The sequence below is a fragment of the Tursiops truncatus genome, chromosome 13 (assembly GCF_011762595.2).
Source record: "Tursiops truncatus isolate mTurTru1 chromosome 13, mTurTru1.mat.Y, whole genome shotgun sequence".
Classification (NCBI taxonomy): domain Eukaryota; kingdom Metazoa; phylum Chordata; class Mammalia; order Artiodactyla; family Delphinidae; genus Tursiops; species Tursiops truncatus.
This window is the reverse complement of record NC_047046.1, coordinates 75,297,320-75,314,762: the sequence shown is the minus strand read 5'-3', so window position 1 is coordinate 75,314,762 and position 17,443 is coordinate 75,297,320. Positions and strand designations below refer to the sequence as shown.

General features: G+C 36.9%; 2 protein-coding genes across 15 annotated transcripts in view; one reads left to right on the top strand and one right to left on the bottom strand.

Annotated features, from left to right (window-relative positions):
- Positions 1–7,991, bottom strand: part of RELCH (RAB11 binding and LisH domain, coiled-coil and HEAT repeat containing) — a 120,877-nt gene extending 112,886 nt beyond the window's left edge. For 2 of the 6 annotated variants that reach the window (XM_019937177.3, XM_019937176.3), the window contains exon 1: positions 7,240–7,989. In XM_019937177.3, the coding sequence (XP_019792736.1) occupies positions 7,240–7,759 (520 nt within the window). In that variant the 5' untranslated portion in view covers positions 7,760–7,989. Of the gene's footprint in view, positions 1–7,239 lie in introns of all 6 variants that reach the window. The other 4 variants (XM_019937179.3, XM_019937178.3, XR_004521601.2 and 1 more) reach the window with 3 other exon arrangements.
- Positions 7,992–8,228: 237 nt separating this feature from the next.
- PIGN (phosphatidylinositol glycan anchor biosynthesis class N) overlaps positions 8,229–17,443 on the top strand; it is a 107,266-nt gene continuing 98,051 nt past the window's right edge. For 4 of the 9 annotated variants that reach the window (XM_073790791.1, XM_019937172.3, XM_019937170.3 and 1 more), the window contains exons 1-3: positions 8,231–8,396; positions 10,524–10,674; positions 13,843–14,015. In XM_073790791.1, the coding sequence (XP_073646892.1) occupies positions 13,978–14,015 (38 nt within the window). In that variant the 5' untranslated portion in view covers positions 8,231–8,396; positions 10,524–10,674; positions 13,843–13,977. Of the gene's footprint in view, positions 8,397–10,523; positions 10,675–13,842; positions 14,016–17,443 lie in introns of all 9 variants that reach the window. The other 5 variants (XM_073790793.1, XM_019937175.3, XM_019937169.3 and 2 more) reach the window with 3 other exon arrangements.

Genomic DNA, 17,443 nt, shown 5'->3' with positions numbered 1-17,443 from the left:
AGTTCAAAAGTATAGATGATATAGACTGGCACAGACCTACTGTTGTTTTTATCAGTTACGCATCTTTCCACGGCTACTCTTTTACCAAGCCCATATTTCTCTATTTTATTCATACCAGTGTGAGAGATCTGTCATGTAGCTTGCTATAATCCAAATATATCAGCTCTAGGACAGTCTTCTTGATCTTGTTATACTTAAGTGTTATCGTTTGCTGAATCTTAGTAAATACCATTGCTGTATTCAATTATATCAGGTATTCATTTCTCAGAAATCTGAAGAATCTATTTTTAAAGTGAATTAGACAATTTACATTCAACTTGTTCAGATTTCCTGGGCAGATGTCCTTAGTTTGTAGAAAACATATGCATATGTGGAATTAGAGAGTTATCATGCTCCAGCGAAATGGGGGCCAGCAACCAGTTTAAAAATTAATTGGAGGGAGGGAGCCGCAAGAGGGAAGAGATATGGGGATATATGTATAACTGATTCACTTTGTTATAAAGCAGAAACTAACACACCATTGTAAAGCAATTATACTCCAATAAAGATGTTAAAAAAAATTAATTGCAGGTATACACAATGTTCACTGCAGCACTATTTATAATAGCCAGGACATGGAAGCAACCTAAGTGTCCATCAACAGATGAATGCATAAAGAAGATGTGGCACATATATACAATGGAATATTACTCGGCCATAAAAAGAAATGAAATTGAGCTATTTGTAGTGAGGTAGATAGACCTAGCGTCTGTCATACAGAGTGAAGTAAGTCAGAAAGAGAAAAACAAATACCCTATGCTAACACAAAGATATGGAATCTAAAAAAAAAAAAAAATTGGTTCTAATGAACCTAGGGGCAGGACAGGAATAAAGATGCAGATGTAGAGAATGGACTTGAGGACATGGGGAGGGGGAAGGGTAAGCTGTGATGAAGTGATAGAGTAGCATTGACATATATACACTACCAAATGTAAAACAGATAGCTAGTGGGAAGCAGCCGCATAGCACAGGGAGATTAGCTCGGTACTTTGTGATCACCTAGAGGGGTGGGATAGGGAGGGTGGAAGGGAGGCACAAGAGGGAGGGGATATGGGGATATATGTATATGTATAGCTGATTCACTTTGTTATAGAGCAGAAACTAACACAACACTGTAAAGCAATTACACTCCAATAAAGATGTTAAAAAAAATTAATTGCAGGTACAAATTTCCAATTTTAAAGATAAACAAGTCTTGGGGATGGAATGTACAGCATAGTGACCATAGTTAACAAGACTGTTTTGTGTATTTGAAAGTTGCTCAGAGAGTAGATCTTAGAAGTTCTCATACAGGAAAAAAAATTGTAACTTTGTGTGGTGATGGTTGCTAACTAAACTTACTGTGGTAATCATTTTACAATATAGACATATATCAAATCATTATGTTGGACACCTAAAACTAATAAAATGTCATATGACAATTAGATCTCAAAAAAACGTCAATTGTAATATTGAAACAAACACTCATACGATAAGCGAGTTGAAGTAGATCAATCCTAAACTAATGCAAAACCCCCAAAAATCAACCAAAGAGGAGCTGTGTTCAAATTATGGCCAAACAGCAATACATAATTCACTTAAGCATCAACAAGTATGTTTTTAGTATAAATAATTTAGAAACCATATTTTATCATCAACTCTCACAGTACTTATAGGTAGAGGCCAATAAAAACAACTACCTGAAAGAAAAAAATAGGCTATTAATATTTAAGACCCATCTCAATCGATATTTGTAATTTAGATATAAGTAGACTGTATTTTTAGATCAAGGTAAGTGTTCTTTTTCAGTTAATCATCCTAAAACCATGGGAGTTAAGGGGGTGGGCACAATTAAAAGCCATCATATAAAAACAAATTAACCAAATTTAGTTTTTGACCTAAATATACTAAACAAAATGAAAATTACACTAATCCTGGAACGTTTTTTCCAACAAATGTTTTTAAAAAAACAAGCAAAGAAACAGATAAGCATACATTCTGAAGATCACCCCTAAAGTAGAAAGTGTAAGTTTAATTTTTGACAGAAATAAGGCCTGTTTCCCCTGATTAATGCCCCTATCTTGCTTCCTTTTAAACTATGTACCACAATGGCTTGAAACATCATACTGCATTTTAAAATCTCTTTACTAATTGGTGAGCCAGATAATGGTAAGCATGTTCCCAGACGATGTTTTAAACAAGGCAAAACATAAAATAAACATTATCTTCTCTTTACCCTCACTTTCTTGCCTCTCCATCAAGAACATAAACTCAACGACATACACTAAACTTCTCTTGGATTCCTACAATCCTTAGTTGATCACAGTTTAATAAATGTATTGATCAATGTAAAATATTGAATACCAACAATACTCTTCACTGTTCTAGGCAACGAAAATATCTGACTAATTTTCCACAAGAATTAATAAGTTTGAAGCTACTGAAATGCATAGGCAAAAAAATGACAGTCATGTAAGCGATAAATTTAGGAATCTATATGGTCCAGACAATAGTAGGAAGTCTCATTCAGCTAAAAGCAGTGAACCTAATAAATTTTAGAAATATACTCTTGATACTCTCCTGTTAGAAGCCAGAGGAAGCACTAAACCCAATTCCAACCTAACAGGGAGGAACTACTGTACTTTATAAAGCAGAAGAGATGGGAACTCTGGAAGACGGTAATCATACAGCACAGGTGATACTAAGAAAGGAACAGAGCACAGTGAGATATGTACTCTTTCAGAGTTTTGAGAAAAGATAGGCAAGGAAATGAAACAGAAAATTTTAAAAAGGAGAAAGATGACTCAAGAAGTCTGTAGGCTCACAAGTTAAATTATTAAATTCAATCATAAATGCCTCCTGATAAGCAGCCTTACAAAAATTTGAAAGGATGATAAATACAGAATAAAAGAAATCCATCATTGAAAGGCATAAGTTATTTGACCACCTACTGTCTCTACAAAGAACTGGCTCATCCTAAGCAATTACAGTCTAATTTTGATTAGAACTCTAAGGCTTAGAGTGGAACCAGCATTCCTCCGGATAAGATACTACAATCTGTTCAGTGCTAATCAATGGCATTGGCACAACTTTTATCTTGCAATCTAATTGGAAAGCAAAACAATTACCAAATTGGCTCAACTGGCAAAAATACAGGGGAAAATATATAATTAATGTGTGTGTATATTCAACCAAGTAAAACGAAATACAAAAGATCTAATTAGTTTAACAAATGGATCTAGTAGGAACATCACAATGATGCTGCAACAATTTATCAAACACTGAGACTTCATTAGAGCTCATTTTAAATTCTTCTACTGAAAACATCAAAATTATAAAGCTATAATTCTTTTAATTTTTGAATGTTTTATAAATATAGACTACTCTTCTAATCAAGAAAAAAGATTAAATATAGTATGAAGACTTCTTACAGTATTTTAAAACCACCACTATACTAGTATTAACCGAGGTCAACAGACTTTTGGGTAAATGATTTAGTAAATCTTACAAAATTACAAAATATACTAAAGTTTGTGCTATAAATATCTGCACATTTATAGGAGGAATATTTAAGAAATATTTCTTCTTTTTATGATGCCATTATAGGCCTAAATTTAAAAGCTAAAACTATAAAACTTCTAGAAGAAAATACACAAGAAAATTGTTGCAACCTTAGGATAGGCAAATATTTCTTATTTAGGACACAAAGAGCACAAATCATTAAGGAATAAACCCAATTAACTGGACTTGATAAAATTAAAAACCTTTGTTCATAAGACCCATTATTAAAAAATGAAAAGGCAACCATACTGGGAGAAAAAATTTGCAAAACACATACTTGATAAAGGACGTGGGTCCAGAATATATAAAGAACTATAACTCAATAACAAGCTGGGAAGAGACATTTCACAAAAGATACATTAATGGCAATACACACACACACACACACACACACACACACACACACACACACACCCAATGGCAAAAAGCTCAGAAGAAATAGCTCAGCATCACTAGCCCTCAATGAAATACCACAGCACTCTCACTAGAATGAGTTAAATAAAAAGCCTGAAAATACCAAGTGTTTGGGGGATGTATAGAAATTGAAACTCTCACACACTGGTGATGGAAATATTAAATGATACAACCATTTTGTAAAAACAGTTTGCCCGTTTCTTACAAATTTAAATATATACTAAGTATATGACCCAGGAATTCTATTCCTAGGTATTACCCAAAAGAAATGAAAACATATGTCCAGGCAAAACTTATACAAGAATGTTCATGGCAGCTTTATTCATACAGGCCAAAAATGGAAAAAACACAAATGGCTAACAGATGAATGGATAAACCAAAAAAGGAATGAACTATTAATACACATAAAAACATTATTTGGATAAATTTCAAAAACATTTTACTGAGCAAAGGAAGCCAGACAGAAAAGACTATATGCTCCGGAACTGCATTTATATGAAATTTTAAAATAGACAAAACTTAACTAAGGAAGTGGTTCTCAATTGGGGAAATTTTGCCCTCCCCTTCCTTGGACAGTGCTGGTGACATTTTTTGATTGTCACAACTTAGGGAATGGGGTCAGGGTGGTTGCTACTGGTATCTAGCAGACAGAGAGGCCAGCAATGCTGTTAAACATTCTAGAATGCAGAGGACACTAACACAACAAAGAATTATCAGGCCCAAAGTTTCGATAGTGCCTAGGCCAAGACTGGAAAATTGCGTTCTACAGTGGTCAGTGATGGTCTTCGGATATTGAATGCAAAGGAAAATGAAGGAGTTCTGGTGACAATAAAAATGTTTTGTATTTTATTTGTAGTAGTAATTTTTTTTCCAAAACTCATCACACTATACACTTGAAATGGGCACATTTTATTGTATGGAATTTTACCTCAAAGTTGATGGTAAAAATTACAGTGTCTGTCAACTAATATAAAGCTATATAAAACAGTTTAAAACAATTTTTGCTTTCTAAATTATATGGATAGAAAAGACAGAAAAGGCAAGTACCACTGGTTGGATTATGGATAATTTTGATATTTTTTTCCCTGTTGCTCATTTGTTTTGTACTAACTTGAAAATACATTATCTAAAATATTTAATTATATATTTTTGAGTTATACCCAAAACAGGTCCAATTAAATGAGGATAATAGAAAAGCACAACTGCAGATGAATATTTGATTGTAGTTAAATTTTGATTTTTGATCACAGGACTTAAGTTATTTCAAGAAACTATAAAAATGTATAATGCAAAGGCATTTAGAGTCAATTTTTACTCTAAAACACCTCTATAATATTTAGTCTAAATTATAAATATATTTGTATACGAAAGGTTTTTAAGAGACATTTTCACTATAAACAGTGATATCACGCCATAATAAGGTAGGGTGAACAGGATAATAAATTCTTTGAAATTAAATAGAATAAAGTTATGAAGTAAGTAATAACCCATTTCATTATATTTATATAGTAGAAAAACACAGCAGATGCAATTTAATTATGTTCAACAACAGGCCAGGAACTGCACAAACTGTGAGGAATATAAAGATGACCCTCAAGAATTGACTATCTAATGGAGAAAAATGATACTGTTAACAAATCAAATACAAAAAGTTAAAAGCAACGGTTGAGGTTTGAAAATAGTACAATGAAAGAACCAAACAACCAAGCCTGGAGAGTGTGGGAAACATTTACAAAGATGACATTTGAGCTGGGTCTTGAGGAAGTAGTAAGAGCTTATCAGGTGAAAATCATTATTAGATAGTTCAAAAATCTGAAACCAAACAAAGAAAGCCAACTACCTAACAATGTTGTTACACTGCTCTTTGTTACATTTTATGGTCTTAAAGGTCAGCAATGAGAAAATCGTTTCCAGAAACGGAATATTATCCTATAATATTGAGCAAGGAAGTTACACCTGCTGAGAAAGTTCCATATTCAAGAGAGAAATATGCTCAGTATTTACCCTGATGGAAAGTGCACTCTTTGCACTTTCACTACATCTAAGTTAGGAAATATAAGTCTCTGGCACCATTTAAAAGTATAGACAGGGCTTCCCTGGTGGCGCAGTGGTTGAGAGTCCGCCTGCCGATGCAGGGGACACGGGTTTTTGCCCCGGTCCGGGAAGATCCCACATGCCGCGGAGCGGCTGGGCCCGTGAGCCATGGCTGCTGAGCCTGCGCGTCCGGAGCCTGTGCTCCGCAACGGGAGAGGCCACAGCAGTGAGAAGCCCGCGTACCGCAAAAAAAAAAAAAAAGTATAGACAAAAAATAATCAATTGGGTTACACTTTTAAAACTGTATATTTAACATTTGTTAGTAAATTCCAGTTGGCCTCACATAACGCACAAAAACACCTCATACCATTAATAAGGGAAAAAATCTAAGATGCCTCTCAAAAGGGGTGGGTCCTAGGAATACAGTACACATCCTTGACAGCACGTTTTAAAGTCATAAGAAATGCTTATAAATATATGATGAATGAAGTAAACGACTACTCTATACTGCTAACAATGATTATAACAAGGTAAAAAAGTTAATTCCTAACTTAGGCAGAGAAAAAAGCCTGTGAGGTGGTGAGACCAGCAGATACACTGCAGGCAGAACTTGACTTCCTGTAATTTTGGAAACCTACTGAAATTAAGGAACAGAAATGGAATTAAACTGAATTTAAACAGAACAAATTTTATGCAACAGAAAACCTAATTTTTGAGTGAGCAAGTCATCCCAAAGACAAAGGGTCTTCAAGTGGATCTGATTTCGTGGAAAGAAATTTCCTATTCTTTTCTCTCTTGACTTTGAGTCAAATAATTACTGCGAACAATTTAAGGAACACTGTTTCCAGGCAGTGGTGATTCAGGGGATTGGAGAAAACGGAAAAAGGATTAAAGCGATAAACCAAGGTTGCAAGGGAGTCTTCTGGGGTCACGTAATAGCCAGTGAACTAGAAACGCTGGCTATTTAGTAGATCCCGACACCAAGAGTGGAGCCAGGAGCAGGTGCAAGTCCAGCCAAGAGCTGGAGGCAGGCAGGCAGAGAACAGTCACTGCCAGATCCTTTTGCTTCCACCGCAGAAGATCACCCCCCGCCCCAACTCTCTAACTAAAATGTTCCTCATACTCAGTATCCGCCCGGAAGTACCCCTCCCCACAACTACCCCTTGCAATCCCAACAGTCCAGCCGGAGTGACAGGGCTGTTGTTCACTTACTGAGCTGTCCCCCACCCGACGTAGTACTCGGCTCCCGACCTCCTGCGCCTCCAACGCCGGCTGCTCCAGGGATCCCCGGCGCCCCTAACCCCGGCGGGGTCCCGCTCTGCCTCTCGAAGTTGCCGGGATTGGAGAAGTAGTCGCGCAGCCGAGGGAGCTCGCGGCCACTCTCTAACAGCTCGGTGTGCAGCTCCAGGGCGGTCAGCAAGTATTGATCGCGCAACAATTGAGCCGCGATCGCATCAATTGACAATCGGGCCGGGGTTTCGCCGGTGCCCCCCAGGGCCACCGCAGCCGCCGACGCCTCCCCAGGGAGCCCTGGTCGTGCACTGCTCCCTAAGGCCACGGGATCCTGAGGCGATAGCGAGTCCGCAGAGCCAGGATCTAGGCCGACCCCGGAACTTAGCCGAAGTCCTGCCCGCCGCTCGTCGGTCCCTGAAACCTCGTCGTCGTCCTCGTCCGAATCGCTGAGGAATGGATTCACGCCGCCGCCACCACCTCCAGGCGCCATCGCCGCCATCTTATACTGTCAGGAGCGTGGGCGCCTCCCTGTCTGGCTCTGACAGGCCGCAGCCTGAATCCCCACTAAGCCTCAGCGGGAACTGGGCACCTTCAGGGCCCCGGATTGGCCACGTCCCGCCTCCTCACTTGGAGACCAGGCCCAGGCTCGGAGGCAAACGGTCTGGAAGCAGCACCACCCTCTGCCTCAGCCGCAGCTGCAGCAGCAGCCTGGCTCTGCAGGCGTCTTCCTGGTCCCCAGTCTCGCGAGAAATGGCGCGTGCCGTGCCCCCTCTCCCCGCCCCAGCCCCGCCCCCGCCCCGCCCGTTCTCCCCACTAGTGAGCAAAGATAGAGGGCCCCGCTCCACGCTCAAAGACAAAATCCCGCCCCCACTCCGTTTTGATTGGCCAAATGAGGTAGGGGGCGGGGACTGGAGTTACGGAGGGCTGACCCAAGAACTATCGCGAGAGCAGCTTCTGGACAGGTAAGTGTCAGGGGTGTTCCGTGGTTGAGGAGCGGTTATGACGGTGGCTTAGGAACATTCATTCTCTTGGATGTCCTTTCGGGAACAGAGGGGAACTCTGACCTCGAGCTGTGTCCAGCCTTCGCGGTGAGGAGGCCCCATTCCTGAGATCAGGCCTGACCTGTATAAGCCCAGGTAAAGTCCGGGACTAGTGGAGGAGAGGTGCGATGGCCCCGAAAGTGGCCTCACGCCCGCCGCCGAGCTGCTTCACTTTTCCTTGGCACGTTTCACTTTTTCTGCTGTGTGCCGCCAATTGATGGCATTTTCTCCGCATGTGTGGCAAGTGCCCAGGGCAGGGGCTGTAGTCAGAATGCGGCTTCCTTTCTCTTCCTTGCCTTCCCAGCCGTGTATCCGTTTGCCCTGGAGGCCTAGGAGAGCGCCTTCTCGCCACCGAGTTAGTAGTGATAGGGCAGGATGCCATAGGGTGGGGTGTGGGAGGTGGAGAGAGTAAATGGAAAATGGAACTCAGAGGTTTGGATTTGCGTGGATCAGAGAATACCCTGATAGCCTCGACTTCAGCAGCAAACTGTTAGAATCTCAGGATTTAATACACAGGGATGCTTCAAAATATCAAATGCAGTCCCTCAGTGGAGGGAAAAGTAAACGTCCTAGAGACGTTCAATGACCCGGATAAGTCAACTCCATCAATAAGTATTCAAAGAACTAAAGTCAGTTCTCTTATGTCCATAGCCATTCTTTCTCCGCTATGCCTTGCAACATTTCTGACTTGTACATTTAGGCTGGAGTCAAGGTACTGACTGTGGAACTGAGAAATTGTTTTCAAACTTGGCTGCTTTTGACAGTTTTGATATCCTTTATCAAATGTTAGCACAGTATACTAAGTTTGGACAGTATACAAAGTATACTTTGGACAGTATATATATATTGGACAGTATACAAATATGTTAGCACAGTATACAAAGTTTGCCACTTATGCACTTTTAGATTTCCCTGTCTTTCTGCATAGGTTCTTCCTTTAAGCACCAAAATAGAGGTGGCAATAATTATGTTATCAGGTAAGTTATGTTACATTGAAGCAGTGAAGTATATCCTTTAGGTCTGTGGAAAAATAAAAATATAGCGTTCTTATATAGCCTTAGGTCAGGTTATTGGTTTACATGTAAGTGTATACCAACAGTTAAATGTCGGCTTTAATTTCAGTTTACCCAGGCTCAGTAAACTAAACTTTTCATTTGAATGAGGCTTTGGGTTTTTCGTTTTATTTTTGGTAGAAGTTGTTTTTGATGTTATTAATACTAAGAATTCAAAGTATTTTTTATAGAACATTAGCTCCTAATGTTTGAATTCTAAATTTTTTTGTGTGTGAGCCATAATATATTGAAGAAAAGCATGGAAAAAAAAGATCGTGGATCTTAGAAAACTAGTACCAAACTAGTCAATGCTGTTACATATTTCTTAGCTAAAAGGATTGCTGCTCCTTATTGAGTTTGCCAGAGAGACTGAAAATGGAACCAATTTCTGGAATGGAGGAATGGAAGGGATTAGGGACTGGCATGGAAAGGGCATGATTAGAAATGGGTTGTTTGTATAGTACAATATTTCCATCTCTGTAATGGGGAATTTTAGAAATCTTTTGTATTTAGGGTCCCTGCACTTAGGGTCTTCCCTTAGAGGATTGTGCTTATTAGGTTGAAGAGCCTAAAGTTCATATCCCAGTTCTGCCAACTATTTACTGTGAGACTTTTATGGGTTTTTTTGTTTTGTTTTTTTGCGGTACGTGGGCCTCTCACTGCGTGGCCTCTCCCGCCGTGGAGCACAGGCTCCAGACGCGCAGGCTCAGCGGCCATGGCCCACGGGCCCAGCCGCCCCGCGGCACGGGGGATCCTCCCAGACTGGGACACGAGCCCGCGCCCCCCGCATCGGCAGGCGGACTCCCAACCACTGCGCCACCAGGGAAGCCCACTGTGAGAATTTTAAATAGTTACTTGACTTCTCTCAGCCCTCATCTGTCGAGGGGATGCTGAAAGTATATAGAATTAGGAATGTGCTTGTCACCGTACCTGGTACCTAGTACACAATAAATGTTATAGTCAGTTCTCAATTAATGTTATACTAGTATATGGAGAACATTTGACAGACTTTTAAAAATAAAACAAAACAAACCCCTTGTCAATTGTTTAGTAGCTACAGCCAGAAAAAGCAATTAAGGTAGTAGGTCCCAAAGGGAATATCTTTAATTTAAGGTCTGATTTCTAAAATGAAAGTTGAAAATATCAATAGATTTAAAATATGTTTCCTCAGAGAGTTGTAAGGAGTTGGATGTAGAAGTCCTTCCATGATTGGCTTCCTATAACACGTCTGTAGTTTCCTGATTCTACTTCGTATCCTATAATCATGGACTTGTTTATGTGACCTTCCAAGCCTGTAACAAATCAACTGGCCAGTCTCCTCAGTAAGTACTTTTCTCTTCCGCAATACATAGAGGTTTACTTACCAATTTAAAATGTTTAAGAAATAGCACATACTAGAATATTAATAATTGCTGATCTCTGCTTTTAATAATTTGCTGTTAATATTGTTGAGAAATTTTCTTTCTACTTAGCAAGATCTGCATTAATTTGGTCTCTACAGCTAATGTTTCACTGAATAATATGGATAGTCATTGAAGTTTGTATCTTAGTGATGAAAATATAAAAGATCACCTTTTTCCAAGCACTTAAATCATTTTCATGTTTAAAAAATTATTTTTTGCTTTAGTAGTCTTAAAATAACCACAAGTAATATTTCAAATGCAAGTTTTTCATTGACTTAAAGTTTTATAAGTATCTAATTTTTTATACATTTTTATACATTCTAATTTTTTAACATTGTTTTTTAGCATGTGGTAAACATCCCACAGATATAAGCTAAATAACTTTTATTGATATATGGTTATGTGTATTTTAAAATTTTTAGTAATTACTCATTTATTTTGGTGGTTTCCAAATGATTCATCCATGACAAAGTTTTCTTTTTCACTAAATCTGAATAAAAAGTGATTTTTTAAAAACAGAAATATTAAGTAATAATATTGCTTAATTACATGTGCTTAGCAATAATAAAATAAGTAGTGTGTGAAGAATGATATTTTGGAATCACCGAAATTTTATGTATAGTAAATGACTTAAACATAAAAGTTGTTGTGGTTGTTTTTAAGTATCCTGAATCTTCACAGTTCATGCGTATGTTCTGGAGGAGGAATAAATAGAGAAACAAGGCAGCCTCTAGTGGCTATCCTGCATATTACATTTACCTTTGAAATGATAATTGTAAGTCATTTATTAGTCCTTAGTAAGTGCCCAGGACTGTGAAGAGTGCTGGAGAAAGCCTGTCTTGCTGTCCTGGAATCAGCTTTAAATGATAGAGACAGACATTACTACAAATAGTCAGAGTCATAGCCATATAATTGTAAACTGAAGTAAAGGTTTTGGCTTCTGATTTGGACTGCATAGTCCCTGAGGAAGTGATGCTTGAGAGTGCAAGGTAGGGACTTGACTAGGATCCCACTGTCACTATCTAACAGAGCTAGATTTTTATGTTGGCTGTTACAGCTTCAGGGTCAAAGTTCTCAAATACAATTTTTGTTTCACTACTTCAGTAAGGTTTTGGGTAGTGGAAAATTTGTATTATCCTTTGACACATAAACTTTGATACTTTATATAGAAGAGTTGTGTAATAACAATGGAGAAAAGAAAGAACATAAGTCCAGGGAGTTATTTGTAAATACAAATGAAAGTGAGAAGTGATATACATATTTCCTTATATATAAGCATGGAAAGGAGAGTACTCAGGTTTCCATGGTAAAGAGGAGTATTTAAATCAGTATGAGCCTCTGTACATCTAGATATATACAGTATGTACTTTAGTTGTAAATAGAGTTTAAGATCTAACTGAAATGAATTAAGTACTTGAAAAATGACTTACTTTGCATAACTAAATATGATACCTGATAGATGGGGTCCTGAGCTAGACGACAGAAAAAAGGATAAGTGAATAGAATATTATGGATAATTTTGGAATAATAAATTTGACAATTTGGGTGAAATGGACAAATGGACAAATTAAAAGATAAAACTACCAAAACTCACTCAACAAGTAGTAAATAATCATAACATCTCTCTGTATATGAAGAATTTATAGTTAAAAACCTTCCAACAAAGAAAACTCTGAGCCATTGGTTTCATTGGTGAATTCTGTTACACAAGAAAGGAAGAAATAATATAAATTCTACACAGCCTCTTCCAAAAAATAAAAGAGGTAACAGCACTTCCCAATGCATTGTCTGATACCAAAACCAGAGAAAAAAGAAAATTATAGTCTAATATCTCTAATAAATATTACTTTAAAATGCTAAATAGTATTTCAGGAAATAAAATCCAATAGTATATAGAAAGGATAATACTTAATGATCAAGTGGGGTTTATTCTGAGAGTGCAAGCTTGGTTTAACGTTTGAAATTCAATCAGCGTAATTCACCACATTGGGAGACTAAAAGAGAAAAACCGAATGATCATGATCATCTCAATAGATGCAACAAAAGCATTTGACAAAATCCAGCATTCATTCACAGTTTAAAACTCTTTGCATATTGAGAGTAAAAGGGAACTTCTTTAACTTAAGAAAGGGAATCTACAAAACCTGGAAAACTGACAACTTTCACCCTAAGACTGGAAACAAGGCAAGGATTTCTGTTGTTATTACACCTATTCAACATTATACTAGAGGTCCTAGAGAGTACAACAAGCGTGAGACATAAATAAAAAAGTATAGATTGCTAAGAAGTCCTTTTTTCACAGGTGACATAGTTCTCTCTTTAGAAAATCAAAAGGTACCTACATAAAAGTTACTGTAACTAATAATTTTTCAGTGTTGCAGGATACAAAGTGAATGTATAAAAATCAGTGGTAATTTAAGAACTAACAAGGGGAAATTGAAATAAAAAATATCATTTACAATAATATCAAAAAATGAAATATGTAGGGATGAATCCCAAAGGCATGAGGAAACTTTTGAGGGTTATGGGCATGTCCACTATCTTGACTGTGATTATTATACACTTTAAATATATACAGCTTATTATAGGCCAATTATGCCTCAATAAAGCTATAAAAATGCTATAAAGAATATTATTGGGACACTTCAAAAATTTGGAGTATAGATGGTAGATTAGATAAAAATACTGATGTTGAGTGTACTGAAGTTGATAACACTACTGTAGGTATATGTGGGAGTATCATTATTCTCAGGAAATAAACACTGACGTATTTAGGGATAAAGGGCCATAGTGTATGTAACTTATCTTCACGTGATTCAGAAACAATATTATGCGACACACACACCCCCAAACCTCCCACCCGCACACATGGGAGGGGTAAGTTAAAGAGGTGAGGCAGGGACCAGAGAGGCAAGAGGGAGAAAATGATAAAGCAAGTGGGAAAAATGTTAACGTTAGATGTATATGGCTAAGGGGTGTATGGATGTTCATACCACTACTGCAATTTTTCTCTGAATTTGGAATTGTTTGAAAATAAAAATGTTAAAAATCTATACTAAAGTGTTGTCATTTACAAAAATTCCTTAGGTGGGACACAAAATACAATCACCAAAAGAAAATTAATTGAACTTAATCAGAATTTAAAAGTACTGCTATTTGAAAAACGCTGTTTAAAAAGTGAAAAGGGCAAAAAAAGAGGATTAAAAAAAGTTCATTAAATGCATGAGAAGTTGCTCAACGTTATTGGTCATCAGGGAAAGGTAAGTTAAAACCACAATAGGTTACCACTACACTCCCACTAACTAACTGTAATTGAATATACTCAAGAGTGGGGGGAACATTATAACAATATATAAGAAATTATAAAGCACATTATACTTACTATAAAAGTAAATTCTAAAATGACATTTATAGCCAAATTATAGATTGTCAATAAAATAAAGTTTTAAAACACTTAAAGACATTGCTTGTAGGTGTGTTAAACAGTTTGGAAAAAGTTTGGTAGTTCTTTCTATACGTTTAAACATCTGCTTACCATTTAACCCAGCAATTCTAATTCTGCATATTTATTCAAGAGAAATGAAAGCATATATTCACAAAGTCATTTACTGTTCATAGAAGCTTTATTTATAATAGCCCAAAACTGGAAACAATTCACATATCCATCAAGAGGTAAATAGATAAACAATTTGTAGTATATCCATACAATGGATCCTTCTCGGTATTAAAAAGGAACAAACAACAGAATCACAGCCATGCATGAATCTCAAAAATGTAATACTGAATGAAAGCAGATACAGTTAAGTACATACTGCATGATTCCATCTCAATGACACTTCAGAATGCTAAAAATTAATCTTGCATCACAGAAGGCAGTGATTGCTTATGGTCAGAGCTGTGGGGACAGGGTTTGACTGCAGAGGAACATGGGGGAACTTCTTGGAATGATAAAAATATTCTATATCTTGATTCTGGTGGTTGGTTATATGAGTGTATATATTGGTCAAAACTTATAAAATGTAAAATGTCCATTTTTGTATATAAATTATACTTTAATAAAGTTGATTGAAGAATTAAAAAATAGATGCCATTCATTAGAGTGCGTCAGAAAAAATTTAGTAAGACTATTGACCTTAGAATAATTAACTCTAAATAAGTGGAATGTATTATAACAAGAACCCTTATACTCAAAAGAAAAACAATTGTATGAACTAGTGGTAATTTTTACTTAATAGGCATATATTTAAAAAATGGTTAAAAACATACATTAGTAGGTAACTTTTTGGATCTGAAAGAATTATCACAGGGCTCCTTGTTAGCATTGAAAAGTGGGCTACTAGATATTGTATTTTTGCATACATCTTTTGATTGCCTAATATCCCATATATCTTCAAAGACTTTCCTTGCTTTGGCTGGGTTCTTTGCCCCGTTCTTTGTGGTCCTACTAAAACATGTGGTCATGCGTATTCAACACGGACATGTGGTCCATGTCTATTCACTTTTCAAATTCTGTTGCTGAGCATAATACTTGCAAAATAGTAGGTTTTGAATAAATGTTGTTGAAGTAGGATTCATTTTACCCAAAATTACTTTGCCATTCATTTTAATAAGTTCCTGAAAAAACATTGATTGAGCACCTACTTTCTCAGTAGGTAGGACATAACAGTGGTGAACAAGATATCAAGCCTTATGGGGCTTATATCCTAGCGGAAGAGAATCACTAAGTAAATTTCAACAATAAATACAGAGTGTGTCATTGTTTAAATCAGGTAAAATGAAAGGGTCTTCTTTAGGGTGGTGTAGAAACCTTGAGGAGGCGACATTTGAGAAGATGGTGTGAAAAATAAGAAGGAGCCCGACATGGGAAGAGCCAGCTGAAGAGCCCAGAGATAGTTCACTTGGAACTGAGCTGTTTCCCTGGATGCAAGACTTCCAGTGCCCAAAGCCGGGGGGCGGTGTGTCCCAGACACAGCAGGGTGGTCCAGCTGCTCCACTGTGCTGTAGGCTCCAGCTCTTCTTGCTTTCACAAGGATTTTTAACTCCTGCAGTTACTCCACCTTTCTGTTGCAGCATTAATTTCTTTCTACATTTGAAATCATTCCTCAGCACACAGATCTAGTGTCTCCTAGCTGAGGAAAACCCTCTATTGGCCATACATCAATTTTCATTTAAGAAAAGAACTTTTCTTGAGACTTATCATTCTCCCAAAGAGCTGTACTCATCCCACTGTCTTTCCCTCCCTGACCTCCCATTTACTTTCGAGCAAGCACGTTCATGGGGCTTACCTCTCACTACTCTGTTGAAATTCCTCAGTAAGGTTAACAAGGACTTCAGTTTGCTGCCCTGCTCTTACTCCAGTCTTTAAGTGTATCTGATAAAGTTGATCACACCCTCCTCTCTTGAAACACTGATATTAATAATAATTTCCATATTTGAAATCTTGTCCTTTAGAATATTCTGCTTAATGTCTCCTTTTTAATTCATCAAATTTAGTTTGTTGTACTGTGTGTATTTGAAGGAGGGCTTGTGAGATAAGCAAGAGAAATATATATTGCAAGTGTTTAATTAACTTATCATTAGGAGAATCAGTATTCTGCTGAAACAATTATTTCCATATATAGCATATCAAAGGCCTTAAAGATGTTCATAGCCTTTGACTGAGTGACTGTACTTATAGGCAGTATCTTAAGCACATAATGTGAAATGTCTGAAAAATTAACATAAAAATTATATATAAATTTAGATTACTCACATCGATACTTTTAATAGTAAAAATCTGCTTAACAATATGGGGGTGATCAGGAAAATTAAAATGCACCCATAGAATAGAGTTATGGTAATGGTAAATGATGTGTAGGAAAAGGTGGGTTTTTTTTTTTTAAATAACAGAAATGTTAATGTATAATAAAGGAAAAAATCTATATAAAATTGTGAACCTCTATAAAAATGTAGATAGGATAAAAATTGTAAGAAACTGTGAACAGATTTTTCTTTAGGTAGTAGAACTGTAGGTAATTTTTCTATATTTCCAAACTTACCACAGTGATTTTATTTTTATAATCAGATTGCTATTATTAAGATGGGGGTTGCTATGTGGTCAAAGCTCATAAGGAAAATACATATTTATTCTGAGAGTGTTGCCTTAGATTGCAGAATAGCATCTACTCAGTAAGGGACTTTCATAATTTGTGGAGTATCTTTGATATTTAGTTGACTCTTGATTCTCCCAAGAAAAAAGTGGCCCATAATTTGACCATTTTCTCTATTTTATTTTATTATTTTATTATATGCTTGACTTCGATAAGGTTTTTTTCCCCAATGTTTCAGTTTTTTTGCAGGATATTTTGCCATCCTTTCCTTTCATAATGTACTTCTTCAGGCCAGGAAGAATAAGATGTATCTGTAATTAATTAACTCATGTTTAGTGTTTTTCAGCCAAGCGTCACTATGTGTAACTAATGCAGTTACATTACAAGGACAAGTTAGAGTACTTTGCTGTTATTTATAATCTGGGTAGAGATTCATCAACAAAAGCAAATTGTAGACTGGCTTGAAAAGCACTCCCCTGGACTCCCATTGATTTAGGCAGTTAATGGTATACTTTAAATGTGTTATTTAAATGTTACACATTGCTTAGTTTTCCTTCCCTAAGTATTTGTAAGCTCATCAGATTTGTGACTGTGTCACT